At 46.9% G+C, this 24,721-nt stretch overlaps 2 protein-coding genes across 2 annotated transcripts in view; both read left to right on the plus strand.

Moving 5' to 3' along the window:
* Positions 1-17,207, plus strand: part of htr1fa (5-hydroxytryptamine (serotonin) receptor 1Fa) — a 31,994-nt gene extending 14,787 nt beyond the window's left edge. The window contains exons 2-3 of the mRNA XM_057335461.1: positions 14,299-14,424; positions 14,591-17,207. Coding sequence (XP_057191444.1) covers positions 14,593-15,696 — 1,104 coding nt within the window. The 5' untranslated portion in view covers positions 14,299-14,424; positions 14,591-14,592 and the 3' untranslated portion in view covers positions 15,697-17,207. The remainder of the gene's footprint in view (positions 1-14,298; positions 14,425-14,590) is intronic.
* Positions 1-24,721, plus strand: part of LOC130555347 (uncharacterized) — a 130,606-nt gene that overhangs the window by 64,719 nt on the left and 41,166 nt on the right. The gene's annotated exons all lie outside the window — the stretch shown is intronic.

The following is a 24,721-nucleotide window of genomic DNA, read 5'->3' on the forward strand; positions in this document are numbered from 1 at the left end:
GTGTGTGTGTGTGTGCTGAGCGAGCTGTTCTGTTTCTTGCACGTACGCATAGAGTTTGTTCCTCATTGTGGTTTCGCTCGGCTTGTCACACACACTCTATTTTTATCACAGTTTTTTCCACTGAGTAAAATAGCAAGCACATGAGATAAAAGCACACAGCTTAATGATTTAATGAAAGAAAACACTTATTGATTATATTGGTAATTAAATCATACTTCTAACTGAATAATATTTCCACAATGTTCGCCGGTTCCCGCCTCCTTCCTTCCCTACATTGAACTTTGTTACAATATGATACTATTATTACTATCACGAAAACCCTTAGCAGACACATAAAAACCAATTTATATCAAATGAGGAATACAACAACTAATTTTAAGAAGGCAAATATTTATATGATATTATATTATATAAAAATGTATATCATTAAAAACAATTGTAGATTTTTTTATATTATTTGTATTGGTGTTTTTTGTCACCGAATGGTATAGTTTGAGCATTGAGAGCCGACCGCTCCGCCTGCTTTTTAATCAATGATGTGGTATTCGCAGCGCTTCATGAAATCGAGCAAGCCAGGGGCATGTTCAAGCTCAAACCGGTGCGCAACGTTTTGCTACGGTTTCCGGGTTGAACGAAACGTTTCCTGGAAACCGTTTGCAACGGTGTGCAACAGGGTTTGAGATACGTTTTCTCTTGTTTGGTGGGTGTGTCAACAATGTCAGCCCAATCAGCAGCAACATGTACAGTATATAACCCACGCGGTATTAAAGATACAGCTCGCACAATGAGTCGTTTAAATGTGTCTGCTGCAGCTCGGTACTGTCACGGCGGTACAAAGGACTCAGATGCAGGAGATGAAGGCAAAAGAAAAAGATTTATTTAAACCTGGGTAAACAACCCAGAACACAGGAGGACAGGGTATTCCTGACCCGAGAACACAAAAATAAACAAATAAGCAAAAATCCAGAGAGGGCGAGAGTGCACCGAATCCAACTGGTAACGGGAGCAGCCGAAAGGGAAAGAGAAACGTCCAAACCGGCTTCCCAGAGCAGCAAACTGGTATCAGCGAAACTGGTAGAAGGAACAAAACAAACAGACCGTAATCCAACAGGTTGCAGAGCAAAGAATACAACGCCAGGACTAGTGAGAGAACAAAGTGGCATAAATAAGGAGACCGGTAATGTGAAACAGGTGAGAGTGATAACAATTAATTAGATCGCTAAACAGAGACCAGGCGGGGGGGGGTCAGTAGAAATGATAACTTCATAGACTAAGACAATATAAGAAAAAAGAAACAAACTTAACAGGTACACGCAACAATTGAAGATATTAGAAGAGATGTATTTTGCAGTATTCAACACGTATTTATACCGATTTCATCAGGCTCCGAAAATTCTTCAAAAAGAACACAAAGAATGGCCTTCTCAGCTGCCATAGTTCAACTCTTGCATCATCACAACAGGGTGTTCAACCGCACCACCGTTTCCGTTTAAAAAACGTTTTGCAACGTTTTGTCGGGGCTGAACGCAGCCCTGCTGTCTTTGCAGATACGATGTTGTAGTTTGCCATGCATCTTGGAAGTTGTAGTCGATTTGCAAATACAGCGTTAAATGCGCCCTATGAAAAGGACTTCATTTCACAGAATGCTTCCTCTCACTAGAAGAACCGGAAGTTCGTAATTCAAATTCTACCGCGGAACAGAAGCGTCCTTTGTTTTGATCAATGAGCTGCAATACAGTTCGGTAAGTTGAAACTTTTATTTAAATCTAAACTAACAGGTTTTGCTGCCTACTCGATTGGCTTTTTTGTTCATATGCAATCATTTTTATGATAAAAGTGCTAGAATTTTTTTATTCAAACCTCACTTAACGGCAACGTTCGGGCGAAGTAAGACGCGAAAAGCGCCGTTATGAGTCAATAAGATGTCTGAAATATATTAATTCTCAGCCCGCAAAGAGACAGAGACAGAGGATGTTCTGTGTCCATCAGAACTGACCTTTGTCTCTTGACTGCCGGGTATTTTATAAAGCTGTGTTATTGTGTGTTAAAGACAAATGTAACAAAAAGCCTTCGTATAAGAGTACCTGACGTTAGACGGATGCTTTTACTCACTCGATTTTCAGAGTTTGCCTTTATTTTACCTTTGTTTTATAAGAAAGTTTATCCATGTTTGAGTTTTGTTTGTAGAAAACATTGTTAGCTTTGTTGGCACTAAATAAGTGGATGTTGTGCTTGCAATCTGGGTAAAGAGTGATGTTTGTTTAATACATTTCATTTAAAAGCTATGTGTATGTGTTTTGATTTTTGAAATTATGTCTTTGACAGAGTAAAATGAAAAAAAAAGAACAGGACAGCAGCGCATCTTGTTAAACAGCAGATTCATCTCCAGTCAAAGACAGACTCCCTGAGGCCACCAAAATGGAAAACAAAGTAAGACTGATCTTGGATTATTTGGTGGAGTGGATGCGAAGACACAGTTTAGGCCTGATGGTGTATTGTAGTGTGAAATGTCTCTAATTATTATGCATTTTATTTAACCATATTTTTAACTCCGTATTTGTATGCTTTTATTCTAGAGGCAGTAAGAAGTCCTTCATGTGCACAGATGACTGAGCTTGAGGTCAAAAAAGTTACTAAACTTGGGTTTCATCTAACTGTTTTCATATTTTACAGTGTTGTTTGTAACTTATTTGTCTAATACATATTTGCACATCTGTAAACATACTTTTTGTCTTTAATTTCTCTTGTTTATTCATTCAGTTCATTTATTGGTTTCTGTTATTAAATGTGTTATGCACAAAATCTTTTACATTGTTTTAATTTAATCGTTAATATATGAATTTAGTGCTTAGTTTATTGTTGCTGTGTTTTTTGTATTGTGTTACTATTTACAGTATGTGTTGCTTTTAGTTTATTGTTTGACGTTATTTGTTGCATAGTTTCCATTGTATTTTTATGTTTCTGTTGTTTTGTGTGACTTTGTTTTTGTTGCATTTGAGTAGATTTTATTGTTGGCATCAATTAAACACAATACTTGCATTTACTTGGTTTCTGTGTTTTTTCCAATTATTCAATATATTATTATATGTTGGGCCAGTTGTGTGTGAGTTAGACAGTTGTGGTGGCACTATGGCCCATTTCTGTGAGAAATAAGGTATTTATGTGCTATCAGGGCAGTAGAGTAAATATAAAATAACATAGCCATTACTGTGAAATTACAATACAGCCGTAAAACCGAAAACGTCTTGGTTACGGATGTAACGTCTCGGTTACGTTTGTAACCTCGGTTCCCTGATGGAGGGAACGAGACGTTGTGTCGAACCGACAGATGGGGTTCCAATGGAAAACGCCATAACACTGTGCCCTGTCACAATCTCAACGAAGCGACGGTGACTGGCCTGGGCGTGTCAGCCGTGAACGCTACCGCGAAATTGTAACCTACCAGTGGGTAGGTAGGGGGTCCCAGAGCTTCCTTGAAAGGTGGGAATGCCCCTACCTTTGGCCTCACAGGCGGCGGCCTTGTTTCTCTAACAGCGAGAAGCCGCCCGGAACCGTAAGGCACTGGGTAAGCGCTACTTCCTCAAGTGGGGGATGCGCTGCAGAGACCACTTCCTGCTGCAGAGACCACTTCCTACCGCAGGGAGGAGAATAGTGGAGATACCACATGGTCTCACCGAAGGGGAAGAACTCATAAGAAGAAGTGCGGCTGAAGAGAAAACCGCGAGGTGGAGGTCCACCTGGGGAGGTCATGGGTTACCAAGGTGGGAACCAGCATGAGGATACATCAGACGGAACCGCCCTACTGGGGAGTTGCAACGTCTGGTAGCACTAGGTCCGGTTAGAGCTATGCAGCGAATAACTCAGGTGATACCCGGCCTAAGGAGCAGGGCTGCTCTGCCCAGCCCACCCCAGGGGGTGCTTGCTTAGTGATGGATGAAAAACTAAATCACCTTGCTGATGGGTCCTCTGTTCTATTGGACTTTCTTCATTCTCTAAGCTTTTGTGCATTTCTGACTCTTTTTCAGAAGTATCTTCTTTCTCCAGCCTTGACTGACTATTATCTTTAGTTTTCTTATTAAAGAGGGCATTATGTCCTTAGAATTTTTCTCTTCATTTTAACTGCAAGTGGAAAATTATGAAAATGTGTAAATGAAACCTAAAGCTCGACTCTCAAATACATCACAAGTAATATACAGGACAGTATAGAATAAACTGTATTGATTACTAGAACTCTAACTCCTTGGGAATGAATGACCATTTATTTTAATTATAAGGCAAAAGTGCATTTTATCAAACATTCACCCCAATAAATGTAAGTTGCATTTGATCTCATTCCATTAACAAATAAAATTTCTTTAGTGTGTTACACGTTCTCTGGCAGCAGCTGATTCTTTGTATAGGCACGAGTCACGACTGCTTTATATGTAGATTTAACATGCGCAACACCAGAAAATATAGGTCAGTGTTTTAATATGATGTGTAATGATATGCATTTTCGTTATATTTTTACAAAATATTTCCATTACCTGTATGATGTAGACGTAATCTTGCTGAAGGCACATAGCGTCTTGCTTGCATAATCTTCCTTTCGGCACACAAGCATCATTACTGCCACTCCCAGGACAAACTGCGCATTGCACCCGAAATTGCTCGGTTGTGGTAAAAAATTCCAGAAACGATTCCAGATTTAGGGGGGCCAGTGGGGTGCCAAGTGTGCTGACACAGGGGCACTGGCCCCCTCTGCTCCCCCCTAGAACCGCCCCTGCCCAGCGTACTGGAAGCAGACCTCGTGTCCGTCCCCCTCCTCCCTCCTCGATGAGTGTGTTGCTCCCACGAGAACAACGGGACATGCCACGCTGGAGAAATTTGCTCTTTTAGAGAAAAAACTTGAACACTTCTGGAACCGCCGAGACGCCCAGGGGAAGTCGCCACAGGAAGGGACATTCTGCTGCACCACGTCGCAGAATCCGGCAGTCTTGTAGTTGCTATCTTGTAGCGAAGTCTTTTGATCATGAGCGAAGGCTCCGAAGAACAAAAGGTGAATGAATGAGGCACGCCGTCTCCCTTTTATACCCGGATATCCGGGGACGGAGTCCGGCATGCAAATTTCATTCGCCAATTTCATGGCCTTTTCTAAGAAGTCGGATGCGATTAGTTCTCAGGGACGAACCCAATCTGTCGGCTCGACACAACGTCGAGAGACCGACAGAAAGGGAACTACAATTACGGTAAATCGCTGCCAGTGCTTCACTGTGGAATTACAGCACAACTGTAAAATGAAAAACAGCTCCAAACCTGTAAAATTACAGTAAATGGCTGGAGCCACTGCTGCCAGTACTTTACTGTGAAATTACAGTACAGCCGTAAAACAGAAAACTGTACAATTGCGGTAAATAGCTGCCAGTACTTGGAATTACTGTGGAATTACAGCACAACTGTAAAATGAAAAAAAAAAAACGGTTACAAACCTGTAAAATTACAGTAAATGGCTGGAACCACTGCTGCCAGTACTTTACTGTAAATTTACCGGGAACATTTTTACAGTGTATGACCTTTTATTAGCTAACAATGCTCTGTCAATTGAGCTAGAGGAACATTTTTTGTTCTATTGTTATAGACAATGTAACTGGAAAATGAAGTTTTCGAAGCAGTAATGTGCATTTTATCTGAGAGAATGTTATTTAACAGGTTCACATTATATGAATAATTAATTAATGCTGTATAAACTATGCCAAGTTACAGTTAAATAGTGTTTAAAAACATGTTGTTTTCCAAAAATAATGTATATTTCTATGCATGTACATTGCTATCATTTTACAATCTCATAGTGTCAGGTGCATTTGTAACTGCAGAATGACTCATTTGTCCTCAGAGCGCTTGGATCTTCCTACTTGTAGAACATAGTGTCAGTGTCATAATGACCATTTACATTAGAAAAGATTCAGACACACTCTATTATCATCACTGCAGATCTTACACTGTTGTTTTAACAGTCCACATGGATTTGCTGTAGTGTTGCATGCTGTGCTCTCCTCACTGAAAGATAAGCGCCATCAAACAACACTATAGTTTGTTTTTGAAAGCAGAAAACAAGCAAGCAATTGACTGCATGCCAGTCTCCTTCAGCCAACTTTCACTTTCTTAATTCTTTATGCCTATTTGGAACTCATTTCCAGCCCATCATTCATAGGCTTTGTGTAATTATTTGCAATCCTGTCAAATTTCATCACCCATGGCTGTGGTGACATCACTGGTTCCATTTTGACAAGTGACAGCATTATATTTTTTATTAGTACCTGCTGTGAGGAGGAAGCATGTATTAAGCTCTCTCATCAGGAATGTCTTTTTATGACCTAGTACTGTGAAAGACACATCACCCGAAACACAATTAAAGCTTTTTTAGACACCAACGTGATGTATCATGGCATCATGTACACCATTTTATAATTAACATTTAAGAATTTCAAATATTTTATTTATGTTAATAAATATTGATGTAGGCTGCAACATTGCTAAATGCTCAATACTTTTTGTTAATGTATATCTGACAGCTGGTATTTAATAAATGTATTTGTCAGCAAATGCTGAATATGTAAATTAGGCTACCTGTTTATTTTAATATGCAGACACTGTTTGTACATTTTTCATTGTTATTTTTAGTTATGATTTGTTTTTGTTCAGCCTATAGCGAAAAGTTAAATATTAAATTGGACCATTTTATGCTATTGGCAAACATTTTAATATAGCTTACAAATTTTTCTCCGTGTACTTTTGTTTTCTGCATTTCTCTTCAAACAAAAATTTACTTTCTTCAGTGTAATATAATTAATTTCTGAATGCTCTTAGTATAAATGACATAAAAATATATTAAGAAAAACAGGTTTGCAAAAACCTTTGCAAAAACAGGTAACTCTTTTTAACTGTTTTTTAAACAGCCTACCAAGACAATAAAAACATGATAACACAGTAAAAATCAAGATTTTTTTAACTGAGTTATCTGCATTTGCAAATTAACTCTTTATATATATTTTCATACAAAGGTTGCATTCGATTTTTTAGTTTTAGTTGATAAATATGGAATTTAATAAATGCAGATGAATTGTTTTACATAGTAGTGATGGACAGGATGGAAATAGCACAATCAGTATTAAGCTAAATAAGTGATCAGAACATTAGTGCAGAGCGTTGTTTTAAATATTCTAATGTATGCGTTACATTAAATTCATAATTTCAAGTTTGCATATTAGTATGTACTTTCAAGACATTAAAGTCTTTTAAAAATAATTTTAGGTGTTGGGTTTTTTTAATTTCCCATGCCTTTGTGGTTATGAATTTTAATTATAAGCTATTTAATTAACATTCTCTTATCTAGGGGATTCGTGCATTTTTCAAAGAAAACGACAAGTGCTCCTCAGTGATATTCTTCTTCATTATGCCTTCTGAATAAACATGACAAGACCCTTGAATAACTGTGGAAGAAGTCCAATTTGTTTTTAGTTTTGCTGCATCAAGTCAGACTCTTGAATTGGATCTACCTCTGGATTTCAGGGATAAACTGTTGACGTCTTTTTTTTTTTTGAAGTAACAATTTTCAAAGATGCTGTTTGTTTTGTAGACCTAGAACTACTGAGGTTAGGAACACAAAGGCACAGGAGGAAAATAGACAGTTGTAATTGGTTGGAATCTATAGGTTGAAGAATACAAATTAAAACAAAAATGGGCTTTACACAAAAATACACAATTATATGTAATATCCCAATAACTTTACATTTTTTTTTACATTACAACTTTACATCTATTACAGTGTTCTTTTAAAAATTCTAGCAGATAAATGCACTATTTGGAATGAGATAATACTCCTGATATCAAAGTAATGCATTAGCATTCCCATTCATCACAAGTTTGGCATGCTACCTGCTTGCTGCCATCTTTGCTTATTTGAACATTTATCAGCCAATCACCCATAGACATAAATACTACAGGAAACTGATGTTCTGACAGGCTAACTACACTAATCATACTAAAGTAAAGTTAGCTCCTTAGTCTCAGTCTAAAACCTTTTTCTCATCAGGGAAGTCTGATCAATATAACAACTTGGCTATGTATCATTACGTTAAATCACTTCATTAGCTGCTAGAATCAACATCTCTTTGTTGGGACCCTGATGTCTGGTGCTAATTGTCAGGTCCCGGGTCTGAGCACCTGCTTATTTTTGTCTTGTTTATGTTTCTTCCCGCCGAGCACATGGGACATACCTTTTTTGACAGTTCTACACGTGCTCGGTCTCTACTTTTGGGTGCCCCGTTCCCCCTTGTTATCCACTCATCACCGCACACCAGTTTCTACTTCTGCTAATCACACCCCACCGGTTTCCACTCTCGCTAATCTCCTCTCTCCCTTCTTATTCTTCCAGAATTCCTAGGTTCCTTGTCAGTCCGTTAGATTTTCTAGCTCTTCTGACTACCGGTCTTGTAATAGTCTAGTCGAGTCGAGTCGAGTCTTGTCGAGTCGAGTCTTGTCTTGTCCAGTTAGATTCTTGGCTAACTTGTACTGTCTGTCTAGGCTCCAGTCTCTTTTGCACCCTGCTTGGTGTCCCATTCTCACGCAGATCGTTGCGCCGGTGGCCTTGGTATCCCTGCTGGATACGACCGAAGGATTTTCACCCTTGGATGATCCATCTCCTCTGGGGTTGCTCAAGTGGATTTACCAGATTCCCCTTCCGGGGTTGTTCAAGTGGACTTACCAGATTCTCCCTCCGGGGTTGTTGAAGTGGATTTACCAGATTCTTCCTCCGGGGTTGTTCAAGTGGATTTACCAGATTCTTCCTCCGGGGTTGTTCAAGCGGATTTACCAGATTCCCCTTCCGGGGTTGTTCAAGCGGACTTACCAGATTCTCCCTCCGGGGTTGTTCAAGTGGATTTACCAGATTCTTCCTCCGGGGTTGTTCAAGCGGATTTACCAGACTCTCCCTCCGGGGTAGTTCAAGCGGATTTACCAGTTTCCCTCCACAGGGGCTTGTGTTACTGCACTTCTCGCGACTCCCTCCGTGAGTTGGGTCCTACGGCCCTCAACCAGACTTTCGTGTTTTCCCTTGTCTTTTCCCCAGCCGAGCGCTCGAGCCCATTTCCCCTGTTGACTATTTTTGCTATTATTCTGTTGTCTGCAAATAAAGCTTTTTGTGAACCTGCACTTGACTCCCGTCCTTCTGGCATGACACTAATAGATAAATTTGAAGCATCAGCATGATATGACATTTGAACGCCACAAATTAAATGGCTGATACAATAATTATTCTTTTAATTCATTGTAATTAATTGCTTAATGCATTGTAATATGGACTATACAAGCTCTTATATCAAATATATCAAAGCAACCTTTACATAAATATATTGAAACGGTTTTATTTGTTAAATACAATGAAACACCATGAAGAGACACTTTATTTAAAATAGTTCACATAAAAAGGACAATTGCTTCCAGTTAAAATTGTATAAAGTACTGTATGCACTACACATGCAAGCACTCTAAGTCACTTATCCAAAACGTTTGTCAAATGAATAAATGCACAAGATGATTTTGTATTGAAAAACATTGTGGGTAAGGGTCGTAAAGAGTTCACATATATAAATCAGCCTACATTTTGACTGAACAGCATTTCATGAAGAGACCGTTTTTGCCAGCACGAGGGTGCTTAACTTTAAATTGGTCCTACTATTGGTCATAATAAGTTGCTTGCACACATATGGGGTCATTTGTTCACACTCACTTCTCATCTGTCTGATTCGGCAAATTTGATGAATACTTACATTAATATGCTAATGACTACAGAACACTAGGTTAAAGTAGTGAAATTATGAACTTCTTCATCAGTATACCTCTGTTATTAAAATATTTTTTATTTGACAAAAAAACTAATGTTTGTTATATTATAACATAAATTTGAGTTATCAAATGATAATGGTCTCAATCACCATTTGATATTGCAATAGTTAAGTGTGATTTATATATTAAAACCTTTACACTAACTCGCAGAAGAAGGGCTTGTTGTGTTTCAAATACATTTTTGTCGTGTAGAGCTATTTAGTCTTTCTCCTCAAAAAGCCCATCCTCATGAGTCTCTATGACAACCGTATTCTCTCAGCCAGTGCAAACACGTAGACAAGGTCTGGCAGTATGTCATAAAATGTGCTTCAGTACAATAATTTTTATTACTCACTGACACATTTAGCCTCATTGTATGGGTGTGATTTATTGCATCCAGATGACAGCAGCAGATTCTGACCCAGGACAGGTTCAAGGAAAACACACGAAAACCTAATAGCTGTAATTAAAATGAACCAGCTGGTCATCATACTGAAAAGAACGAGATAAGTCAAAGTATCCTGTGGGCTCTTTTGTGTAGACAGTGGCACTCTCTTTTCCAATTTAATTTTAAAGAGAGTGATTCAGATCTGAGAAAATTACAGTATATTCCTCTGGTATCAATGTCCTCAATGGTGCATAAGCCATTTCTGCGCCTGCAAGGGCAATCTGCACAGGAAGAACTACAAATTTCTTTTAATATACAGTAATAACAGTTCCCTTTCTGTCGGTCTCTCGACGTTGTGTCGAACCGACAGATGGGGTTCGTCCCTGAGAACCAATCGTTTCCGACTACTTAGAAAAGGCCAATGAAAATTGGCAAATTAAATTTGCATGCCGGACTCCGCCCCAGACATCCGGGTATAAAAGGGAGACGGCGTGCATCATTCATTCACCTTTTGTTCTTCGGAGCCTTCGGTTATGAAGACCTTCTCTTGCTGCTTAGCAAAAGCTTCACATTGCCGGTTCTACGACGTGGTGCAGCGGACTGTCCCTTCCTGCAGCGACTTCCCCTGGGCGTCTCGGCGGTTCCAGAGGTGTTCGAGCCTGCAGACGGTGACTCACCGTCTGCATTCTAAAACAGCTAATTTCTCCAGCGTGGCATGTCCCGCTGTTCTCTTGGGTACGGTGTCCTCATCGAGGATGGGGACAAGCACGATGTCTGTGTCAGGTGTTTGGGGGTCCAACACGCTGAGACAGCCTTCGTGGACTCATCTTGCCCGCACTGCGGGCAGATGGTCATAGAGACGTTGCGGTCATGGGTGGCTGTTTTCTCCCGAGAATCAGCCACCACCTCGCATGCTTCCCGGGCTGTGACGAGGATGGCTAAGGCCATTCCGTTCACCAAGGCGAGCGGCGAGGGTGATATGGGGATTTCTGCGAGCGCTAATCCGTCAGCCAAGTGCTCCCGGACCGCTCGCACCCCGTCTCGCTCGCCTCATTGTTCCCTAGCTGGCGGTGCCACACCGTCAGCGTCCTCCTTCACGCAGTTGGACACGATGCGTGATGAGGATGAGATGTCCATCGCAGCATCGGAGAGCGAATTACTGGCATCCGATCCCGACGACTCTCTGCAGCTCCCCCCTAGGGGGGGACGAGCTCAGGAGGAGGCGGATGTCGAGATGTCAGCCATGCTTTCCCGGGCCGCCGTGTGCATTGGGTTAGAGTGTACTCCGGTGCCTCTCCCCCAGCGCTCACGGTTGGATACGTGGTTCTTGGGCTCTGAGCGCGACTCCAAGCCGCGCCCAACCCCGGTTCCATTTTTCCCGGAGGTGCATGAGGAACTGGCGAAGACGTGGAACGCCCCCTTGTCGGCGCGTACACGTCAAACCGGTTCCGTCGCTCTCTCTTCCATCGATGGTGGGGCGGCTAGGGGTTACGTCGACGTGCCCCAGGTAGAACGTGCAGTCGCGGTGCACCTGTGCCCGCAGGTGGCGTCCACCTGGAGAGGTCGACCGAAACTCCCGTCCAAGGCGTGTAGGACTTCGGCATCGCTGGTGTCGAAGGCCTACACTGCCGCGGGCCAAGCTGCCTCCTCTCTCCACGCCATGGCCATCCTGCAGGTCCATCAGGCCAAGGCGTTGAAAGAGCTCCACGAGGGTAAGATCGACCCGGGGTTAATGCAGGAACTCCGCACTGCCACCGACCTCGCTCTAAGGGCGACCAAGGTGACCGCGCGGGCCCTGGGTCGGGCGATGTCCACCATGGTGGTCCAGGAGAGGCATCTCTGGCTCAACCTTGCGCAGATGAGCGACGCCGAGAAAGTCCGCTTTCTCGACGCGCCCATTGCGCAGGGTGGGCTGTTTGGTGACACTGTCGAGGACTTCGCTCAGCAGTTCTCGACGGTGAAGAAGCAGACGGAGGCGATTAGCCATATTCTTCCCCGCCGAGACTCGGCCGCCCGTAGGCCTTCGAGTTCCCGTGCGGCCAGCTTCCCAGCAGCCCCGGCCCCCTTCGAAGCCAGCTCCGGTTCCAGCGCTCCCTACCTAGGCGGCACCCCGGAAGAGGGCGTCGAAGGGGAGACCACCACCCCATCAACAACCTTCGAGGAAGAAGCGTTCCTGATGGGAAGACCCCAGGGAGGTTAATACCATCGGGCCCGTATTCAGCCATGACATCGCTGGACGGTCGATCCGGGACGGTTCCTGCCCCGTTCCTGCCCACGGGGGCCTAGTGCCCACTTTTTCACAAAAAGAGTTTCCTATCTCCCTGGGTGTTCTTCACAGCCGCTCTCACCCTCTGTCAGATGGTGTTCGGCCACTCGACATTGCGTCTTGGCGAGGCGCAACATTGAATGTATTTTGCAGCCCTCAGCACTCTCAAATCGATGGTGCGGGGACCTGCATCGCCAGGCAGGCAAACCAGCAGAGCCAGTCTTCTTCCCGGGGGCTCCCCGGCGAGAGACCCGCACTGCCAGCCATCGAACCACCCCCCGGGGGGTCGATGAAGCAGATCGTTCCCTTAGTCCCCCTGTCACGGTCACTGGGAGCTTGGCTCGAGCTTCCCACACTGTCACGGTGGCTGAGAAGGACGATCCGTCTCGGCTACGCGATCCAGTTCGCCAGAAACCCGCCCAAGTTTTGGGGCATCCTCGTCACCTCGGTCAGAGGCCGGGATGCTCCCGTACTACGGAGCGAGGTCGCCACCCTTCTGGCGAAGGGTGCGATCGAGTGAGGGCCCACTCCACCCGGGGTGTTGCCTCCTCTTGGGCCTTGGCACGGGGGGCCTCTCTCGCAGACATTTGCAGAGCTGCGGGTTGGGCTACACCCAACACCTTCGCGAGGTTTTACAACCTCCGCGTAGAGCCGGTGTCAGCCCGCGTCCTGCATGGCCACATGTAGGACCGGCAACTGGTAGGGTGTACGCCTGTTCGGTTCTTTTCCCCCTCTCTCGAGTGGGTCAGTATACCGATTTAGCCTCCATTCTTTCCCCACTGGGCGAAGAACAGGCACTCCATCCATCACTAAGCAAGCACCCCCTGGGGCGGGCTGGGCAGAGCAGCCCTGCCCCTTAGGCCGGGTATCACCTGAGTTATTCGCTGCATAGCTCTAACCGGACCTAGTGCTACCAGACGTTGCAACTCCCCAGTAGCGCGGTTCCGTCTGATGTATCCTCATGCTGGTTCCCACCTTGGTAACCCATGACCTCCCCGGGTGGACCTCCACCTCGCAGTTTTCTCTTCAGCCGCACTTCTTCCCATGAGTTCTTCCCCTTCGGTGAGACCATGTGGTATCTCCACTATTCTCCTCCCTGCGGTAGGAAGTGGTCTCTGCAGCGCATCCCCCACTTGAGGAAGTAGCGCTTACCCAGTGCCTTACGGTTCCGGGCGGCTTCTCGCTGTTAGAGCAACAAGGCCGCCGCCTGTGAGGCCGAAGGTAGGGGCCTTCCCACCTTTCAAGAAAGCTCTGGGACCCCCTACCTACCCACTGGTAGGTTACAATTTTGCGGTAGCGTTCACGGCTGACACGCCCAGGCCAGTCACCGTCGCTTCGTTGAGATTGTGACAGGGCACAGTGTTATGGCGTTTTCCATTGGAACCCCATCTGTCGGTTCGACACAACGTCGAGAGACCGACAGAAAGGGAACGTCTCGGTTACGTTTGTAACCTCGGTTCCCTGATGGAGGGAACGAGACGTTGTGTCCTCTTGCCACAACACGTGCTGTCCTCTGCAGCAGTCGTGAGAGGTCACAGGCTCCTCAGAACTAAGGTGAATGAATGATGCACGCCGTCTCCCTTTTATACCCGGATGTCCGGGGCGGAGTCCGGCATGCATATTTCATTTGCCAATTTTCATTGGCCTTTTCTAAGTAGTCGGAAACGATTGGTTCTCAGGGACGAACCCCATCTGTTGGTTCGACACAACGTCTCGTTCCCTCCATCAGGGAACCGAGGTTACAAACGTAACCAAGACGTTTTTTGCTCTTCGTCCCTTTTAGATGCTTTGTGGCAAGTGATAGAATGTTCCTGCAGTCAAGATCACTGAGCTCCTTGTTGTGATGACCTACAGCTCCTTTAATGTACACAGACAGAAGCCATCAGATGAATAAGCAGCACTTATACAGGTATGAACAGTCATGCATGAAATTCCAGTAGATCAAGCACACTAGTGAAAAGAGTTCAAGTCCTTAATATTGAAAACACTATAATAATCACTGAATACAGATCAGCAAATGAATCAACTTTGCTTCCTTATATCTGGCTGCTTCAGACTGTTCTATTCTGTCCTAGGCATGGATTCAAACCACACATATGGACCAGTACCTACAGACGAGCCCAGTAAAAGCAGATGGGGTCTGATTCTCCTCTCCCTCACTCTTTCTCTGTTGGCTGTGCTGACCACTGCGATGAACTGCTTGGTCATCACAGCGATCATTGTCACGCGCAAGCTACACCATCCCGCCAACTATCTAATCTGCTCTCTGGCTGTGACTGACCTTTTGGTGGCCATATTAGTTATGCCCTTCAGCATAGTCTACATCATGAAGGAGACATGGATCATGGGTCAAGTAATGTGCAATGTCTGGTTGAGCGTAGACATAATCTGCTGCACATGCTCCATACTGCATCTGGCAGCTATCGCTGTGGACCGCTACCATTCCATCACAAATGCTGTGGAGTACTCCAGGAAAAGGACATCTCTACGGGCCGCTGTCATGATCATCATGGTGTGGCTCCTCTCTGTAGTTGTCTCACTTCCTCCACTGCTCTGGAGACACTATAAAACAAAATCAGAAAACGAGTGCATCATTAAGCACGAACACATTGCCTTTACAATTTACTCAACATTTGGGGCTTTTTACATTCCTCTGATTCTCATTCTCATTCTCTACTATAAGATTTACCAAGCAGCAAAGACGCTTTATCACAGGAGAGGGGCCAGCTGCCTCAACAACTCAGAGATGAATGGACACATGCTACCAAAGTGCAGCGACAGGGAGCCTACGATTCCCGACACCATGAGCCCCCCTGAGAAATCGGTGTCTGAACCCTCCACCGAATGTGACAGAGTGCGCATCGCTGTGAAAAGCCCAGAGTCTCAGTCTTGTAGAGACAGGTCTGTCAGAAGACATCGCATCTCAAGCACTCGTGAGAAGAAGGCGGCAACCACCCTGGGGCTTATTCTAGGGGCATTTGTTATCTGCTGGCTGCCGTTCTTTATCCATGAGGTGATTGTTAACATCTGTACCTCCTGCAACCCCTCTGCTGAGATGTCTAACTTTCTTACTTGGTTGGGTTATCTTAACTCCCTCATCAACCCACTGATTTACACCATCTTTAATGAGGATTTCAAAAGGGCTTTTCAAAAGTTAATCAAATGCAAGAGTTATCTCTAACACAGAGGAATTACATTATCTGTGACAATGTACGACATATGAAATGAAAGATTCTCAAGGCACCATTTGGGGGTTTCCAGATGCCACATATGGGGGTTTCATAGTTCCTATAACTATTGGAAGTACCCGCTTTTTGTTGTGTTCATACCCACAGGAATTCCAAGACATGAACATACAGAAAGCTAATGGTAATAGCATTTCCCTGTCATTTTTTATGCAGTGTTGGGTTCTGCAGCCTCTATGATATGTGGCCTGCAAGTTTTCGTAGGAGATTTGATTGAATGCAGTGCATAAATGACAACGCTGTCGGATGTCTTATGTTACTTCAGAGGTCCTAGAGTGCTGCCAGTGTGAATGGGACCAGGAATGACCGTAGGGCAGGGTTTCCCAAATGGGGTTTACAAACCACTGGTAGTTCGCGAGGGAATTGCAGGGGGTTCGTGAGTTGGGATACTGTCTGCCTATCATTGTACATACAAGTTGTTTCCATTACTTTGAAAAAAGTTAAATTGCAAAAAAATGTTACAGGTTTAACAATAACAATTTTGTGAAATACAACTACAATAAATGTTACGTAAAACCTCAGGGGGTACTTCAAGTATAAAAATAAGGTTTCAGCTGACAATAAAGTTTGAAAACTTTTTAGTTGTTGATGTAGCACCCTGGTGGCTTGTTCATATTACAGATTCCTATACAGTCCAAAACATAGATATTTTTAACTAGATGCTGCATTAGCAGCTGTTTGTATGGGCCGCTACATGTAGGTCGTCTGCCATATTGGAACGGTAAGAGACGGTTTGTGAACTAGTGTTGCCAAATTTACAGTTCCCTTTCTGTCGGTCTCTCGACGTTGTGTCGAACCGACAGAATGGGGTTTGTCTTGAGAACCTATCATCTTCTGAGTATTTAGAAAAGGCCAATGAAAATTGGCGAATGAAATTTGCATGCCGGGCTCCTCCCCGGATGTCCGGGTATAAGAGGGAAGCCGGCGTGCTCATTCATTCACCTTTTGTCCTTCAGAGCCTACGCATCTGATGAGCTTCTCTACGATCTTTGGTGATCATTTTTCTGCTGGAATCTACGACGTGGACAGCGGACGGTCCCTTCCTGCAGTGACTCTCCCCTGGGCGTCTCGGCAGTTCCGGAGGTGTTCGAGCAAATTTCCTTTTCTAAAAGAGCAAATTTCTCCAGCGTGGCTTGTCCCGCTGTTCTCATGGGTGCAACACACTCATCGAGGAGGGGGACGGACACAATGCCTGCTTCCAGTACGCTGGGGCAGACGTTGTGGATACGTCCTGCCCGCACTGCGGGTGGTGACGATTCAGACGTTGCGTCACAGGTGGCTGTGTTCCCACGGGACTCAGCCACCACCTCGTTTGCTCCCCGTTCCGTGGCGGCAGGACTACGGCCCTGCCGTCCGCTATGGCAAGCAGCGAGGGTGATATGAGGATTACTGTGAGCGATAATCCGCCAGCCACGGCTCACGGACCGTTCACACCTCGTTTCGCTCGTCTGACCGTTCCCCAAAAAAAACGGTCCGCCGTCTTATTCCTCAATCACGTATTCGGACACGATGCGTGATGATGAGAGGTCTCTTGCAGCATCGGGGGGTGACGTACTGCCATCCGACTCCGACGATTCCTCGGGCTCCCTCCCTCGGGGGGTCGAGCCCAGGAAGAAGCGGACGTCGAAATGTCAGCCATGCTTTCCCGGGCCGCCGTGAGTGTTGGGTTGCAGTGCCCGCACTGCCTCTCCCGGCGCTCGCGGCTGGCTACATGGCGCCTCGGGTTTGAGCGCGGCTCCAAGCCGCGCCCGCCCCCAGTGCCGTGTTTACCGGAAGTGCATGAGGAACTTAGTAAGACCTGGAACGCCCCTTTCCGGCACGTTTCACGTCAAACAAAGTTCCGTCACCCTCTCTTCCCTCGAGGTTGAGACAGCTGGAGGATACGTCGTTGTCCCCCAGGTGGAGTATGCCGCCACGGTGCACGTGCCCGTAGGAGGCGGCCACCTGGGGGGGGGCTCGACCTAGACTCCTGTCCAAAGCATGTGGGGTCTCGGCATCTCGGCGTTGAGAGAGCTCCACGAGGGTAAGACCGACCCAGCGCGTATGCAGGAACTCCGCGCCGCCACCGACCTCGCTCTACGGGCGACCAAGGTGACCACGCGGGCCCTGGGTCGGACGATGTCCACACTTGTGGTCCATGAGAAACTCCTCTGGCCGATCCTTGCGCAGATGAGTAACGCTGAGAAGGTCCGCTTTCTCGACGCACCCGTCTCGCAAGGGGGGGCTGGTTGGTGTTACTGTCGAGTCGCAGCGGCCCCGCTCACCCCCCGCCCGTCGGGGGGGCGAGACCCGCACGCTGCCTCCCCCGGAGGGTTCTCGACAGTAAAGAAGCAGTCCTCCGTGCCGCGACTCGGCCGCCTCAGCCGTCGAGTCCCGTGCACTGCCTGCTTCCCAGCAGCCCTGGTCCTCTTCGACGCCCTCCAGCTCTGGCGCCCCCCCCCTCAGGCGGCCCCCCCTGGAGGAGACAGCGAAGAGGAGACCATCGCCACATCAGCAGCCACGGCGAAGCGGCCCTCATGGGAAGACCTCAGGGGGATCGAGGCTACCATTGGGCCCGACCCCAGCCACATCGCTGGGAAGTCGGATAGGGACGGATCCTGCCCCGTCTCTCCATCTGCTGGCCCCCTCCGGGGGGCTAGCGCCCACTTACTCTCAAAAAAGGAGAGTTTCCTCTCTCTCTCTGGGTTACCACAGCCGCTCTCACCCTCTGCTCGACGGTGAACGGCAAACTCGACGTTGCGTCATGGCGAAGCGCAATGTCGAGTATAAACACCAGCCCTCAGCACTCTCAGTCAGACAGTGCGTTGAGCTGCGCAGTCGCCAGGCAGGAAAAACAGCAGAGCCGATCTCCTCCCCGGGGGACCTCCCCCGGCAAGGAATCCGTACTGCTAGCCATCGAACCACCCCCCGGGGGGACGATGAAAAAGATCGTACCTTTAGTCCCCGTCTCATTTCTGGGAGCCTGTCCGGCTTCCCAGGCTGTCAGGCTGGCTAGGGAAGACGATCCGTCTCGGCTACGCGATCCAGTCGCCTCACGCCCGCCAAGTTTCAGGGCATCCGATATACCTCAGTCAGAGGCTAGGATGTTCCCGTACTTCGGGCCGAGGTCGCCACCCTTCTGGTGAAGGGAGTGATCGAGCCCGTCTCACCAGCCGAGATGTTCAACGGGTTTTACAGCCTGTACTTCATTGTCCCCAAGAAAGGCGGGGGGTTGCGCCCTATCTTGGGTCTGTGTGTTCTGAACAGGCACCTACACAATAGCTGCCTTTCAGGTTGATCACGCAGAAGCGCATCCTGACGTCCGTCAGGTGTCAGGACTGGTTCATGGCAATCGACCTGAAGGACGCGTACTTCATGTCTCGATCCTCCCTCGACATCGGCCGTTCCGACGGTTCGTGTTCGAGGGACGGGCATATCAGTACAGGGTCCTCCCCTTCGGTCTGTCCCTGTCTCCACGAGTCTTTACGAAGGTCGTGGAAGCCGCCCTCCTTCCCCTTAGGGAAGGAGGTGTGCGGGTACTAAACTATCTCGACGACTGGCTCAGTTTGGCGCACTCTCGAGATCTGTTGTGTACACACAGGGACCTGGTGCTCCGGCACCTAGATCGGTGGGGCTACAGGTCAACTGAGAAGAGCAAGCTCTCCCCGGTGCAGAGCGTCCTCTTTCTCGGTATGGAACTCGACTCTGTCCTCATGAGCGGCCCCGCTCACCCCCCGCGGGGGGCGCGAGACCCGCGACGAGGAAGCCCGCACCCACGCGGCCTCCCAGAGGCAGTGCGACTGACTACAGAGCGCGCCCGATCAGTGTTGAACTGCCTGAAGCTTTCAGGCAGTCAGCGGTCCCCCTGAAACAATTTCAGAGGCTCCTGGGATACATGGCATCCTCGGCGGGGGTGGTCCCCCTCGGGTCGATGCACATACGACCGCTCCAACACTGGCTACAGAGTCAAGTTCCTTGGAGAGCGTGGCACACCGGCAGCAGGCGTATGGTCACACGCTTTTCTGCCGACACACCCTAACCCCCTGGTCTCCATGACCTTCTTGCGGACAGGGGTCCCCTTTGGGATGCCTCCCTGCAAGGTTGGGGTGCCGTGTGCAACGGGCAAGCAGTGTCGGGGCGGTGGACGGGCCCCCGCCTGCGTTGGCATTTCAACTGCCTAGAGTTGTTGGTTGTGCTACTTGCATTGAGGAGGCTACTACCTCTCGTGCAGGGAAGCACGTGCTGGTCCGGTCGGACAGCACAGCTGCTGTGGCGTATTCTTTCACTCACAGCAGCTAACATGACTCGCCCGACGCCTCCTCCTCTGGAGTCAGCAGGTGATCAGCTCCCTGCGAGCCACACACATCCCAGGCGTCCTGAACCAGACAGCCGATGCGCTCTCTCGTCAGTCGACGCCTCGCGGAGAGTGGCGACTCCCTCCCCGCGCAGCCGGCTCATTTGGGGGAGTTCGGCCAGGCACAGGTGGTCCTGTTGCCTCCCCGGACTCCACCCATTGTCCGCTTTGGTACTCCCTGTCCGAGGTACCCTCGGCACGGATGCCCTTGCGCACAGCTGGCCGCGGGACAAGCGGAAGTACGCTTCCCCCCAGTGAGCCTCATTGCACAGGTCCTGTGCAAGGCCAGGGAAGAGGAGCATCAAGTGGTACTAGTTACGCCCCTTTGGCCTAACCAGGACTTGGTTCTCGGAGCTGAGGCTCTGACAACAACTCCCCCCTGGCCGCTCCCCCTGGCGGACAGCTTCCCCAGGGGAAGGGGCACGTTACGGCATCCCAGGCAAAACCTGGTCTCCATGTCTGGACGGGACGAGGAGATCCTGAGTGACCCACCCCCGGTCCGGTTGGGACGTCACTCAGGCTAGGGCTTCGGCCACTGGGCGGCTATATGCCCATAGGTGGCGCCTCTTCTCGTCCTGGTGCTCTTCTCACCGAGAAGACCCACGGAGTTGCTCGGTCGGGTACGAGCTGTCCCGTCCTCAAGAGAGCGGGGGAGTAACCTCTCCCCCTCCACACTGGGAATGTATGTAGCCGCTACAGCCGCTCATCATGACCCAAGTGCTGGGTAGCCTCTGGGACAGCACGGCCTGGTCATTAGGTTCCTAAGGGGCGCGAGATGGTGACCACCTTTCCCCGCCCCCTTCGAGCCTCTCGGGATTGCTGCTCTTTCTCAGTCTTGATAAAGACGGTTTTCCGCATGGCGCTCACCTCCAAGAGGGTAGGGGATCTACAAGCACCCTCCGTGTCCACAGATTGCCTAGAACTCGGGGCCGGGATTCTCACGTTATCTTGAGACCCCGCCCCGGCTACGTGCCCAAGGTTCCCACCACTCTCTTGAGAGACCAGGTGGTGAACCTGCAGGCGCTCCCCACCGGGGAGGAAGACCCAACCTATCCGTGTTGGATATTATTTTGTTACAGAGATCTGGCAACCCTGAAAGCCAGTCCATTTATATTTAAGAACAAGCTAACTGTGTGTTTGCAACTTTAGTTACACACGTGTATTTTTATGAAAATGTATTTACTGTTGTTTAAACGCAAACATTATATTTGCTTAACTTACACATGACAGCAAAGAAAGGGTATCCCATTTTTATTGAATTTAAGTCCCTGTGGTTTACACAGCCTTGGCTGCACAGTGCTTTAGCATTTTAGCAAACTCTGAGTCATGGTGTCACGGTCCTGCCTTCTTGGTTCTGTATTTCTAGTCGTGCGGCAGGATCGGGACGGAGCCCTTAGGTTTTATGTGAGAAAGCCATGAGTTGTTTACGTTTTAAATCTCATGTGCTTTCTCATGTCTTGTCATTGGCCCCGCCCTTCTCATTTCATGTAATGCTTTCCTGCCGTGTCTAATGTTTTCCACCTGCCCTGTGTTGTTATCCCTCGTTTGTGTTCCCTTTAAATGCCCTCATGTTTCATTGTCTTGTGTTGGTTCGTTACGGATGTTACTTGTGGTTACGTGTATCGGTAAACGTTGAGGTATTGTGTATAGGCTCTGCTTTATCGCCCGTTGTGTTTTCCCTTCTATGTTAAGACGTTGTGTCGTGTTGTATTTAGTGTGTTTTTGCCCCACCGACGGAAGTGTTTTGTTTCAGTTTTTGTATCGTAGTTCGCCCATGTCTTGTCGCCCCCTCGTGGGTTGTTTCTTTGTCTCATCCTGTTATTAAGTCTATTGTTTAACCCCTTCATCCTCGCTGCCTGCATTTGGGACAAGTGGACCGTTCCAACATGGCGGAAACATCTACTGTCTGGAGCACTCCAATGCGACATCTAGTTATATATATCTATGGTGCAAAAGCCCCCAAGGTACAACACCCTTTTAGTTTCTAAAAAATATATCAATCAAAATCAAAAATCGATGATTGATTGATAAAAAATATACTCTTAGTTCTTTCAGATCCTCGAAAAGTTTCTCTAGTAACCCCAATATGAGCCATTGATACACTTTAAATTTTGTAGTGCGTTCCAAATGGGATATATCGCCCTCCGAAGGGCACTTTGGAGTCAAAACAATCATGGTCGCCATATTGAAGGGTCATTCCAAACCGAAGTGCTCATAACTGGTCACTTCAAAAGGCCCTTCGGAATGAAGGATTTCGAAGGGTACAACTGATGGACACTTCGGGCCCCCATGATTCTTTGCGTGGCAACAGCGCCTCCTTATGGGCACGGGATGATGACGCAGAAGGGCACTTCAAGAAACAGTTGTTTGGTCCCCTACTCCTTTAACTCTTTGAAGCTCTCACTCCGGAGGGTAAACCCTTTGAAGGGCTTAGGGCATAGGGATGAGCCCTTCGAAATGGAACGCAGGGTTAGTTTAAGTTTTGCCTAGAGGTCTCAGAGGGCTTCACCAGTGTGGCATTTGAAAAACCCCAAATGGTGCCTCAAAGTACCTTTAATTTTTACAGTGTATGACCTAATACTGTTAATATTAGAAAAACAGTGGTATTAATAGTTAATTAAAAAAAGTGAAAGTTCAGGGCTCTTGCTAGAGGTATTGTTGGAAAAGCTCTTGCAGTATATGGCCACTTACATAATGGTCCACCACATATTGGAGATATAAAACCCTTATACTGTTCCAGTGACTGGTACTGGATATGATCCCCTATGAAGTTGTGTGTGTGAAAGTATGTCCTGCAATACCTATGTACAGTACTGGCTTCTGCTGTAAAACTATGAAAACAACAGTTTGTAACCAAATGACTTTCGCTTTTAATATATTTTTAAATAGTTTTGTGTTAGTTAAAAATCTGTATATGCAACTAGAGCTGAACTATATTTTTGTGGCTTTTAGCATTATAGATTTAAAGTTTGGTTAGTAAGAAATGTTAAATCGCTTTTTGTCTGGAGAAGAGACTTAAACTAAGAATATATTAACTGTGTCATGTTTAAATAATATGACTACTGTATATGTAGATAGGGACTGGCACAATGAAATTGTTTATATAACTTTGTTACATACTATTTGCAAGGTCAAATATTTGTTAGGCAGAAATGTTGTGCATTTGTTTGGACAGTATGTGTTTTGTCTGATACAATCTTTGTTTCCTAAAGTTGCAGTGAGACCAAAGAAGTGAACAGAGAACTGCCCTTCAAAAAATACATTCAAGCTCTTAGAAATTTATCGTCTGACAAGGAGGGCCCACAATGTAGTAAATATTTGTTATGATGTACAGATCTGTTAATGTAATAAACGTTTTATACAACTGATTGTAGTAATTGCCTATATTGTAACAATAAGGACCCTGAAATGTTGCTTGTAACTAAAGCACTTACTACTTATCAGGAATTCGGTGAAATAACATCACAAATTGTGAGCTTATAACAAACATTACAGAAATTAACAAAGCGCTGCAGTGGTGTAAATGTGAAAAATTCTTTTCTAGCAAAGAAAGTCCCGACTTCTGATGAAAAGGACCAATCATCAGTTGCTACAGATTGACGATTCTCTGGGGAAAGGGGTTCTTTACAATGTTCTGAAGTAACCTGTAAAAAATGTTTTTTTTGTAGATCAATTTGAGCTTAAGAAACAAAATGTATGTTACTGTTAATGTCAGTTTTAATTGTTGGTGGCAAATTGTCTTGGTTACGGATGTAACCTCAGTTCCCTGATGGAGGGAACGAGACGTTGTGTCGAACCGACAGATTGGGGTTTGTCTTGAGAACCTATCATCTTCTGCGTATTTAGAAAAGGCCAATGAAAATTGGCGAATGAAATTTGCATGCCGGACTCCTACCGGGTATAAGAGGGAAGCCGGCGTGCTCATTCATTCACCTTTTGGTCTGAGGAGCCTGAAGCATCCCCCCGACCGCTGGGGTGGGTGGCCAGCGTTGTGGCATAAAGGACACCTGATCGAAGGAACTGAGGTTACATCCGTTCTCTCGACGTTGTGTCGAACCTACAGATTGGGGTTCCTATGGAAAATGCCACAGCGCTGAGCCGCGTCACAATCTCTAGCGGAGCGACGCTGACTGGCCTGGGCGAGTCAAACGTGAGCGCTAGCCGAAATTGTAACCATCCAGTGGAGAGGTGGGGGTCCCAGAGCTTTTTCAAAAAGTTGGGAAGCCCCTGCCACCGGCCATCACGGGCGGAGGCCTAATTCTCTAACAGCGAGAAGCCGCCCGGCACCGTAAGGGCCACTGGGTAAGCATTATTCCCCCCTGGGAGAAAAACACTGCAGAGACCACTACCTAAGAAGTAGTGGAGACACCACATGATCTCGCCAACAGGGGAGAACTCATGGAAAATGTGCGGACTAAGAAGTTAACCGCAAGGTGGGAGTCCACCTAGGCAGGTCAGGGGTTGCCGAGGTGGGAACCATTCATGAGGATACATCAGACGGAACAGCCCACGGAGGGGGGGTTACCACGTCTGGAGCACTAGGTCCGGTTAGAGCTATGTGGCAGATAACTCAACTGTTCCCCGGCCTATGGGGCAGGGCAGTGTCAAAACAGACAAAGAGCTGCTCA

Source organism: Triplophysa rosa, linkage group LG6 (genome assembly GCF_024868665.1).
Source record: "Triplophysa rosa linkage group LG6, Trosa_1v2, whole genome shotgun sequence".
NCBI classification, from domain to species: domain Eukaryota; kingdom Metazoa; phylum Chordata; class Actinopteri; order Cypriniformes; family Nemacheilidae; genus Triplophysa; species Triplophysa rosa.